The sequence below is a fragment of the Propithecus coquereli genome, unplaced genomic scaffold, assembly GCF_000956105.1.
Source record: "Propithecus coquereli isolate 6110/MARCELLA unplaced genomic scaffold, Pcoq_1.0 Scaffold42, whole genome shotgun sequence".
NCBI classification, from domain to species: domain Eukaryota; kingdom Metazoa; phylum Chordata; class Mammalia; order Primates; family Indriidae; genus Propithecus; species Propithecus coquereli.
In genome coordinates, this window is record NW_012149952.1 from 815544 (window position 1) to 826626 (window position 11083).

Consider the following 11083-nt stretch of genomic DNA (forward strand, 5'->3'; position numbering starts at 1 on the left):
GTCAGAAACCACACGCCAATTTCAACAGGGAAAGTTTAATATAAAGAATCCTTAACTAGGAATAGGGGGGTGGAGTTAAGAAGGTATTGGTACTGAAGGGTAAAGAGAACTCTCGAGAAAAGGGGAATGACAGATACAGGGAACAACTTCTGCCCCTATGGCTGGAAGAGGCTCTTCCTCCTGCAGTGTCCCTCTAGCACCCTCTACCGGCAAAGTGTAACATTACACCAGGGAGACAAGGAGACGTGCTTGTGAGAGGAGACCCAGCTCAGGTATGACAAGCAGGGTGCCGCAGGGTGGATTTGGAACTGAGAGGCAATCAGTGGATAATTGGAACAAAATCTATTTATACACGTGCCCTGGAACTCCTTGCAGTGCAGACTGGTGAGGTCCTGTAAGGCTCTCAGTGCGTGACTGGATGGTTCCGGGTCAGGCCTGCGCTTCTCTATGTTGGAACCTCACTCTTAGCAGATTTCCCATCGTGGGCGTGGAGGAAAGTAAGCATTCCCTTGTGTGGCAACTGCCCCAGGCACAGACGGTGGCAAGCTTTTGTGCAGGGGAGGGGGCGGGCTGGTTCCCTCTGATGGGAGTGGCGATGTCCTCCTGGCAGTCACTGTGGGGGAGATGGTCTGCCTGAGGTCCCTATTCCATGTCTGAGGGCCACACTCCTTTCTCCACCAGTGCCTTTGCCTCAGCATAGCCTGAACGCTGTTAAAAAGTAAACTGAGGCACAATAAAATTTTGAAGAGTTTATTTGAGCAAACAACAATTCATGAATCAGGCAGCTCCAAGCCAGAAGAGGTTCAGGAGCTCTACTTTGGGAATGCAAGGGGGAGGCTTTTACAGAACAAAGAAGTAACACAAAGCAGGCATTTCTCAGTTTGGCCCTCCAGCAGACGGCGGAGGAGGCTGGTGCCATGATGCGATCAGAGGATGACACCAGGGCAGACCAGGGGCCACTGCGGTGACAGGTGAGGAGACCAATTGGACTCCCAGCGGCCAGGGCTGGGGCAGGGGTCAGGCTGAGCACGTGAGAGGCCATTTGGGGACAGGGAGATAAGTTCAGTGAGTGAAGGTCAAGGGTTTGACCTTCTAGTGAGGCTGTAGAAGCAGAGACAACACAGACCAAAGAGAGAAAAGGATGAAGCGAGGTCATCTGGGGATGCCCGGCCCACTCCCGGGGCTACAAAGACGCGGGCTCTTTCAATTTTCCCGCCACTTACCTTCTGCGCATGTGCGCCTTCCAAGGTTGCCAGCAATTGGCTGCTCTGCTGCCAATGAGGTGCTGCGTTCCTCAGGCAATGAGCTCATCCCATGCGTTTGAGTCGACCAATGGGGCTTCGAGTTGCCTGTCTGGCGGAAGCTGGCCCCGCCTTCCGTGCCTCTGGGAGCCGTAAGAGAACGCCGGGCTGGGCGAGAGAACGTTTCAGGCCGCACCTTCGCGGTCGTAAGATTTGATCGAGGTCATCTGGAAGCCAGCAGGAATTTTGCTCCTTCAAAGAGAAAAAGGAGGCTGGGGACCCAGATTCCTGAGTCCTGAGGAAAGAGGAGGCCGAGGGCCCGGACTCCTGAGTCGGAGGGGACCAGGAGTGGGGGCCAGGACTCCCGCGCCTGAGAGGGTTGGGGGGCTGGGGGCCCAGAATGGTGTGTCCTGCGGGAAAAGGGTCTGGAACCCAAACTCCTGGATCCCTAGATGGGGCCGGGCTCGCAGACTCCCGGCTACCGATGAAGCCGGGGGCTGGCGGCTGAGATGCCGAGGCCGTGGGAGAGTAGGTTTGAACCTGAGCCGAGTCTGAGGGAAAAGGCGCCTTTGGGCCCGGACTCCTGATCCGGAAGTTGGAGTCGCCGCATTGCATGGTCTTAGGGAGCAGGCGGCCGGGACTAAGAATGAACAACTATTTGCAAAGCGAGGCACAATACACTCGCTAACTTTCTCAAACTCACAGGCTAGTCAGGGACAGAGCGACTTCAGAGAGCATGGTCTTCCAGACCGCAAGCTCCACCCTCGAGTCAGAACTTGCCAGAACCTAGATTTCCTCTCACTCCATCTGGTTGAAAAGTTGCCTTTTCTCCATCAAATCGCAGACCCGGCTCAGCTCTTCCCAACCTCCCAGAGAAGCCATGGGGACCTGCCATATCCGGGGTTTGCTGTTCCTCTTTCTCCTAGGAGCCTCTGCCTCGGCCTGTACGTATCGGGGACATGAGGGAAGAGCAGCGGGGTCACAGAGGATGGATTTATGATGAAAAAGGAGTCCCATTAGCCCACAGAGTAGGGCAGGTGCTTATCTTTATCTCGTTTCCTCCCCAGTGGCCCAGCAGTATTTGTATTGTCACAAGGGTGTATCCGTGAATATAGAAGAGGATCCAACCAATGCATTTAACTGGACCACAGAGAAAGTTGAAACTTGTGACAATGGAACAGTTTGCCAGGAAACCGCACTAATGATTAAAGCGGGTAAAATGAGAATGGGCCAGTTGGGCTGGGTGGGAGGGAGGGTGACTATGTCCATGTCAAGGCCAATTGTTGGGCTCACCACCTACTCTCCCTCCCTCCTGTCTCCCAACAGGGACCAAGACAGCTGTTTTGGTCACCAAGGGCTGCATATCCGGAGAGATGCAGATACTGACGTTTGTCCAGCACACTCCACCCCCTGGCCTGGTTGCAGTCTCCTACAGTAGCTACTGCGACGATTCCTTCTGTAACGACAAAAACAGCTTATTTCAGTTTTGGAATCGAGAAGAGACCTCAGGTACCCCGGAAGCGGGGAAGATAAGTGCTAAGAGAAACTCCATAAAGAGACTGTGTATCTTCCCTCTTTGTGTTCTTACTTGCCTTAGCCCAAGTGGGCCTTACACAAAAGGACCTCACAGTTCAAATGATTGTCTTCCTTTTCCTAAATTGTTCCTTGGGGTCTAAACAGTGCTCAGAGTAGAGGAAAATCAGGGACGGCTGGAGTAGAAACCGGGTTTTGTGTTTATTCAGCAGTAAGATGTCAGTGTAGGTTTCTGAGCAGGGTGGCGATATTATCAATCTAACAGGTATTGGTTCCCCATTGCTGCATGACAACAGCCCAGGGCCCCAGTTTGGACTCAAGACTTGTAGTGACCTGGCCCTGCCTGTCTTTTCAGTTTCATTTCCCTCTCTTCCCTCTCTCATTTACTGTGTTCTAGCTGGGGCTAGTATTACAAATACTTAACAGTGGAGATGGCACTAGCCAATCAGAATGAATGCTGGCCATAAGAATGAAACAGTTCGGCTCTACTGTGCCTACCAGCTGATCAGTCCCTTCGGTGTCTCATAATTCCCCGCATCCCCCAAGCTGGCTCACACCTCTCGGCCTTAGTCCTTGCTGTTTCCTTTGCGACCCTCCTGCAACCCCCATTTTCACATAGCTAATACCTATTCACGCTCTATCTCAACTCAGAATCAGCTCTTCGAAAATACTTAGCAAATTCTTTTAGACAGTTAGGTACTCCTCCATTCCTTTACCATTATATCCTGAACATGGAAACGACGGAGCTGGTATTGTAGTTAATTACTTACATGACTTTCTCCTTCTAGACGATGATGCCGGGTGGCAGAAACCATGCCCTTTTCATCTCTGTAGCTCTCCACCTGAGCACAGAGTTTGGCAGTCATGCCGATGGGATCCGACAGCAAAGATAGTCAGCTGAGGAAGGACAGGGGCGCTGCAGTAATTGGCTTTGATTGATCAGAGGAACACCAGCAGGAAGGACTTGAGGAAGAGCAGGCAGCAAGGAGGAACATCTCTGGAGGCAGGACATGCCCTTAACTCTCCCTTTCTTTCCCCTCCAGTTTCCACTGAGCCAACAACCCTCCAGTGCCCAACCTGCGTGGCTTTGGGGAACTGTTCCAGTGCTCCTTCTCTTCCCTGTCCCAGAGGTACAACTCGATGCTATGAAGGAAAACTAGAGATTACTGGAGGTAAAGCGAAATGAACATCTGCTGGTTTCAGAGGCTGGAAAACCAGACCTCTTAGTAGATACCAAGAGGTTCTGACACTCAGGGCTCCAGGGATGAGTCTCAGGTTTGGATTCCCCTCTGAGTTCCTCAAACATCTGCGTCTCCCTATCCTTCCTTGCTCCATAGGTGGCATCGAGTCATCTGTGGGAGTCAAAGGCTGTACAGCCATGAGGGACTGCAAGCTGATGGCCAGTGTCTCCACAGTAGGACCCATGTTGGTGAAGGAAATCTGCCCAAAGCAGCTTCTTACTGAACCCAGAAAGGCTGAAAATGGAGCCACGTATCTTCCCATTTCAGTTTGGAGGTTACAGCTGCTGCTGCCATTGCTGCTACAATTGTTTGTCCATTTTTCCTGAGAAGGTGCTTCTGGTCCTAGGTCTCAGGACACCTTTGTTCACTGGGAGCCTGGTGACGGCTGGTCATCAACAAGTTGAGGAGCGGGTGGGGATTTGAGGAGAGCGAAGGAAGATGCTGTGGACGTACTTGACATTTTTAATAAAATTTCTGCTATGATTTGTGTGTGCTTCAAGACTAGACGTAGAATTTTAGCACTGAAAAGGCCCTTAAAATTTGACTTCTCCAACCCATACATTTTCCAGAAAGAGAATCTGAAATCCAGAAAACTTTAGTGAGTTTTTCAGATTTACATAGCTATGGGCAGAGCCAAGACAAGAACTAGATATTTTGACCTAAAGTCTTATTTTCCTTTCACCCTAATATGCAAACTTCTCTTGTGAGCTGGGCAAGTGACTAGTGTTAGCCACCTCCAGAGCACTCCTAGCCCAATTTTAAAGCCAAAGTCTGCTGTTTGGGGGTTCCTATATTTGCCCAGAAGATGTGGCAGAATGAGAAAAATGAGACTCCACATTATCCAATTGTAATGGGCCCCATCTCCCTATGCCTGTCTGTCCTTTCCCTGCTCTACACTGTCCTTTCCCTTCTCTGTGGCTCACGTAGTGACTTCAGTGGACAGAGGGGACTTGGGAGGGAGCTAGGTCTCCGTAAGATATGCTGAATCTGTGACTACTGGTAGGGGAGAATTTTTGGAAAGTTCTCATGCCTATTTATTTGCTTACTGCTCAAGAATACATAAAATCTATCTTACTGGAAAAGACTCAAAGGATACAGGAGGTGTGTAGAGCAAAGTAAAAGGCAAGGAGGGTAACGGGGAGACGTTATTTTTCAAAGCAGCTCCACTGAGGTTTAACTGACCCACAGTAAACTGCACTGGGGGTGGGAGGAAAGACTTTTAATGCAGACTCTTGTCCCCCTCCCAAAAGACTGGGAAATTTGGCCATCATGTATGCCAATCAAGTTCTTTCTAGAAGGTTCTCTAGTTCTACCAACTCTCTTGCAGTTAATGCCGGACTCTAGCAAATTCCTCATCTTTGTCCTTAGGCATGCAGTTCCCTGTTGTGTCCGTTTGCTAAATCTCCCTAAAGAGGGAGAAGAAGCACAAGCGAATCCAATTTCAACTTTGTGAGGGGGCATAACAAGCATTCAGTAAATACTAGTTGGGGTGAAAAGCAAAATCAAACACACAAACGAGTAGGTCTTTCCCATGGGAAGTGGCCTTCTAGTGGTGCCAAAGACAGTTGCAAGAGAACTTCCTGAGTAAACGGAGGAAGCACAGTTTTCAAAATTTTGGCCCATGAATTGTTTTGATATTTTAAAAATTGTATCCATCATATGGTTATAATGCAAAAAAAGACATTTTTGCATCATGTACAAATTTCTCAGGCCACACTCTTGAGTGTGCAAATTTGAAATAATATTACATATATAATATGTAATTAAAACATTTAATATATTTACTTTTAAATAATTTTGCTTATCACAATCCCACATTGTACCAAATGGAAGGTAGTAACTTCACCCTTAGAAAAAACTCAAGTCATTTCAGATTTAAGATTGGTTAATTCAGAGATTCTGTGTTCTACTGTCCTCATCCAGGGCTTTCGCTATAGTGCTGGTGGGAAGGAGGTGACTGTCAAGGTTTTATCTCTCATGCTGTTCTCGCTGCCCATGTCTGAGTTCTCACTGGGGCCTGGCACACAGCTTCCATTCCTGCTGGCATCCACTGAGAACCCGCCAACCCTGCCTGGGCACTGATGGGCATGCGCACTGCTGCTCTAAGCTCTGTCATCCCTCTCAGCTACTTTTGGAAGAGAGTCCTCGAACTGCTTTCACATTTCTTTGGGGTGCCTCAGGAATATGAAGCTCCCCAGACATCCCACATAGCTGATGAAATTGCCTGAAGATCTGACAAAACATAACTTCATAGGGACTTGCTTCCTCCTAAGGCAAGAAGATAAGAAATTCTAGATTCCAGAATTTATCATCTACTTTACACAGACGACTATCACACATTTTTCTCAAATCTGTTGTTTATTGCAACAGTCATCCCATGAGTCCTTCATCCTTAGACCCCGGAGGGTCTTGAGATGGGGAGATCACACTGGGATACCAGGGAGGATTCTTATAAGGGTCCTCATGAGATGGAGGAGGAGAGATCAGAGTCCTAGAAAGAGATGGGACAATTGGAACAGAAGTCAAAGCTGAGAAATGCAGGCAGCTGGAACAGGCAAGGAGCAGATTCTCCCCCAGGGCCTCAGAAGAAACACAGCTTTTGATTTTGGCCCTATAAGACCCACTTCAGGTTTCTGATCTCCAGAACTGTCAGATAACAAATCCATGTTGTTTTAAACCACTGAAGTTGTGGTAGTTTGTTACAGCCGCTATAGGAAACTGATCCACTCAACTTCAAGCAACGTCTGGGCAACTTGGTGGTGTTCGTACGTCCTCATCTTCATTTTCTTTATTTATTAAAATGAGAGGCTGGGCGCGGTGGCTCATGCCGGTAATCCTAGCATTCTGGGAGGCCGAGGTGGGAGGATTGCTTGAGGTTAGGAGTTCAAGACCACCCTGAGCAAGAGTGAGACCCCGTCTCTGCCAAAAATAGAAAAAATTATTAATAGCTGGGTGTGGCAGCATGTACCCGTAGTCCAGCTACTCCGGAAGCTGAGGTAGGAGGATCGCTTGAACCCAGGAGTTTGAGGTTGCAGTGAGCTAGGCTGACGCCACGGCACTCTAGCCTGGGAGACAGAGCAAGACCCTGTCTCAAAAAAATAATAATAATAATTTTAAAAAAAATTTTAAAAAGCCAGACACACATGGAGTATGATTCCATTTATATGAAGTTCAAAAACATACAAAATTAATCTATGTTCGTCTGCAGGGGGCTTTGGAGTCCTGATCCCTTTACGCACTTGGGTGCTGGTTACATGGATACATTCGGTTTGTGAAAATGAATACAGCTGTAGATTTACAATATGGGCCCCTTTCTCTATATATGTTATGCTTCCATTAAAAGTTTTTAAAAATTCAGTAAGTACAAAAAGATAGGCCGTGAAAAGCCTCCTTCCCCACCCTATAGGAATTCCCTCTCCGAGAGGCAACCAAACTGCCAACGGCTTTTGGAATCCATTCAGGAATGGTTGGTGCCCAAACAAGTACACATATACAAAACACACATGCATACAAAAATATCCACACACACACACACAAGTATACACATGCACACATACATATACACACACATCACACACATCACAGGCTAAAAACATACACATACACATGTGTGCATCGTGTGCACATACGCATGCATACACACGACCACACACAAACATGCACGAACATGTATGTGTAACAACACGTGTGTGCATGTGCAGATACATGTATGTGGCACATCTACACAGGTAAACATGACACATGCCTGCACACAAGTGGGCACATATACACATGCATAAACACACACACACACATTCTCTCATTCCACTTACACTGACGGTTTACACTTTGCTTTACATTATACCTTGGAAACCATTTTATGTCAGTCCGTAAAGAACCTCTTCATTCTTTTTATAGCTACATGACATTCCGTTGTGACAATGGCCCAATCACAATTGGACTGTTGCAACACAGCAGGAAAGAGCACAGGCTCTGCAGAAGGACTGCGTGGGTGCGAGTGCTACGGTGACTGGCTGTGTGATCTTGGACAAGCCACTTAATCTCTCTGGGCCCCGGTTGCCCCATCTTTAAAGTACGCCTAATGGTAGTACCTGCCTCGTCTGAGTATTGTGGGGATTAAGTGAATTATTATTGTAAAGCATGGAGAACATGCCTGGTACTCCGTGTCACGTGACTGTTTTACCATAGCCTAGTATCGGATCCTTTGCTATTTCAGACATCGCTGCAACACACAACCTTAAGTACTCATCGCGCACCACGAGTGTGACAAGTGGAATAGTGGCATTGCTGAGTCAAAGGGCGTTTGTGCCGGTCATGGGAAGAGATGTCAAATTTCTCTCCTTACAGCCTGTACAGTTTACACTCCTACCCACGATGAGTGAGAGAACCTGTCTTCCCACTACCACCCCGACCGCGGTGATGGTTTCACGGGTGAATACATGTCAAAGCTCAGCAAATTGTGTACCTCAAGTATGTGCAGTTTTTTTCTATATCAATTAGACCTCAATAAAAGCTGTTTTTTTAAAAAAGAAAAGTTATCACCATCCCTCTTTGGAGAAGCACTTCATGAAGGAACATGCTAAACAACTCAACTGGAATGCAACCAGCAAAATCCTGGAGGTTGGAAACTCTACGAGACAAAGGACCCTATTTATTTACCAAATGTATTAACGTGAAGGGAGTAGGGAGGGAGGGGTGATCCAAAAACTAAAAAAGGCTTAAGAAACATATCAACGAGGCTGGGCGTGGTGGCTCATGCCTATAATCCTCACACTCTGTGAGGCCAAAGTGGGAGGATGGCTTGAGGTCAAGAGTTCGAGATCAGCCTCAGCAACAGCAAGACCCCATCTCTACTAAAAATAGAAAAATTAGCCAGGCATGGTAGCACGTGCCTGTAGTCCCAGCTAATTGAGAAGCTGAGGCAGGAGGATCGCTTGAGCCCAGGAATTTGAGGTTGCTGTGAGCTAGGCTGACGCCACAGCACTCTAGCCTGGGCAATAGAACGAGACTCTTGTCTCAGAAAAAAAAACCATTAAAAAAAGAACAACATAGCAACGAAATGCAATGTGTTGACCTTTGTTTTCTTCATGAGTTGAATAAACCAACTGTACAAAAAAAGTTCATGACACCATCAAACTGAAAACACTAACCAAAGAGTTAATTATATTAACAAATTATCATTAATTATTTTTTAGGTCTGATAATAATATTATGGTGAATTTCTCTTAAGAGTAGACACACATACTAAAGTTTCTGTCTCTTTGGAAAATATCAATGAAATGATACGTTTGTGGTTGATCTCAAATTAATTGGGAAGATGGAAGGTGGTTGAACTAAGAGCAGCTGGGTGATTAGGACCTGGGGGTTTGTTGTACTCTTCTCTGTATATTTGTGAAGCTGAAATTTTTCATGATAGAAAGAGAAGGAAAAAAAAGAAACACTGTGCTGAACCCCTTCCCCTGCCCTCCTTCCACGCACGTACCCATCCTGAGACTGACTCAGGTTGCTCCCTCGACAGGATTTGGGTCGCCCAGAGGATGCTGGCCTTGCAAATGAAGAAAACATGGCACAGGGTGGGGGACTTAGGAGGTTTTGACCCCAACAGGGACACACAACTCCCCTGGGAGGCACCATCTTCCCGCTTCACAAGCCCTGGAAACACACCCTAGATTTCTGGAAACTTCTTAAGTTCTCTGGAAAGTCCCTCCAGGAAATTCAGAGAAGTTCATGAGTGAATCCATGTCAAAGCTCATCAAATTGTATACCTCAAATATGTGCACTTTTTAATATACATCCGTCACTGAGGCCACGTTGTTGACATGTGTAGGCGTCGGCCACTTTGGTGGATTTGTATTGTTACAATTTAGCTAAACTGGAGCTATTGTTCCCAGAATTCCTCCCCTATGTTGTTCTGAGTTAGCACCAGCCGCAGGAGGCATCTTTTTGCATCTTGCATGAGATTTGGAAGGTGGAGGTGAAAGAGCGGCCATTGATCCTCTACAGTCAGGAGATCTTGGCAGGTTTTGCAGTTCACATTCATTATCACTCATGGGGCTAGGGAATGTGGAACCTTTGGGACCCGAGCTGCAAGAGGCCTGCAGTCTTAGTGCTGTCTGGGAACACTTCCCAGGAGGCTGGTGGGCACAGACGCCCAGCGCTGTGCCAGGGTGTGGGGCTGGGGGCTGATAACATCCTTTCCGGCTCCAAGCTGGGTGATGGGACATTTGATCCTGGTCTGATGGTGAGTGCAGGGAACACCCTGAGGGGTGCCGTGACCGACATGGGGGAGCCAGAGTAACTCTCAGTATTGCAAAAGCCTGACATCGGCCCAAGATCTTTACTCTGGGCTGGAATAATATCTCTGAGTGGCCAGGAAATACCAGTTGCCTCCCACTGCTCAGACACCAAGGCCCAGAAAAGTGGAGCTCCAATCGGCAAAACCCAGGGAAATTAGTTAACGTTCCAAATACATCTTAAGGGATGATACATCTTCCAAATGTGGCCTCCATTGGGGAAAATTCAAAGGTCCTTAGTGAGACTCAGGGAGGGCTGAAAGGTGCTTATCTGACAGTTTGGGTTTCCCAGAGTGGCTGTAAAAGCAACAGCGTTATTACAGACAGGAGCCTCTCCAAGCCTGACAGCCCTGAGGGCAGGGAGGTCACTCCGGGAGACCAGGAACCAGGAAAAGCCCACGCCCAGGGTTACTGTAAGAATGACAGCTGCAAACCAGACCAGCCCTCTGTTGTACTTCCTGCGGAGCCAGAGAGATGGGAGTGTGCCCCTGTGTCAGGACAGCTGTCACTAATCCGCCAGCAACAGCCCAGCCAGCTCATTCTACTCAGGAAAGTTCTAGAATCATCTGGGTCCAATTATGTTTTTACAAGCAGCCAAAGTCCTGGGAAACTGTCTTGTGGAAGCCACTAAATTTTCCTGACTTGTAAAATGTAAATAATCACAGCCCTGGCTTCACGGAGCTGTCCTGACCATTAGGTGGTTCCGCGTATCAGGTGAGTGGAACCAGGTTGCAATCCAGGTTGGTGAGGCCTCGAGCCTAAACGATGAGAAAAA

The 11083-nt window shown here is 47.7% G+C and overlaps 1 protein-coding gene across 1 annotated transcript; it reads left to right on the forward strand.

Moving 5' to 3' along the window:
* The first annotated feature begins 2121 nt into the window (after window positions 1–2121).
* On the forward strand, window positions 2122–4394 carry TEX101 (testis expressed 101). The gene is made up of 5 exons (XM_012653361.1): window positions 2122–2185; window positions 2309–2455; window positions 2568–2750; window positions 3818–3946; window positions 4112–4394. Exons 1-5 carry the CDS (start codon window positions 2122–2124, stop codon window positions 4339–4341), a joined length of 753 nt encoding a protein of 250 aa, XP_012508815.1. The 3' UTR covers window positions 4342–4394.
* Window positions 4395–11083: the final 6689 nt, after the last annotated feature.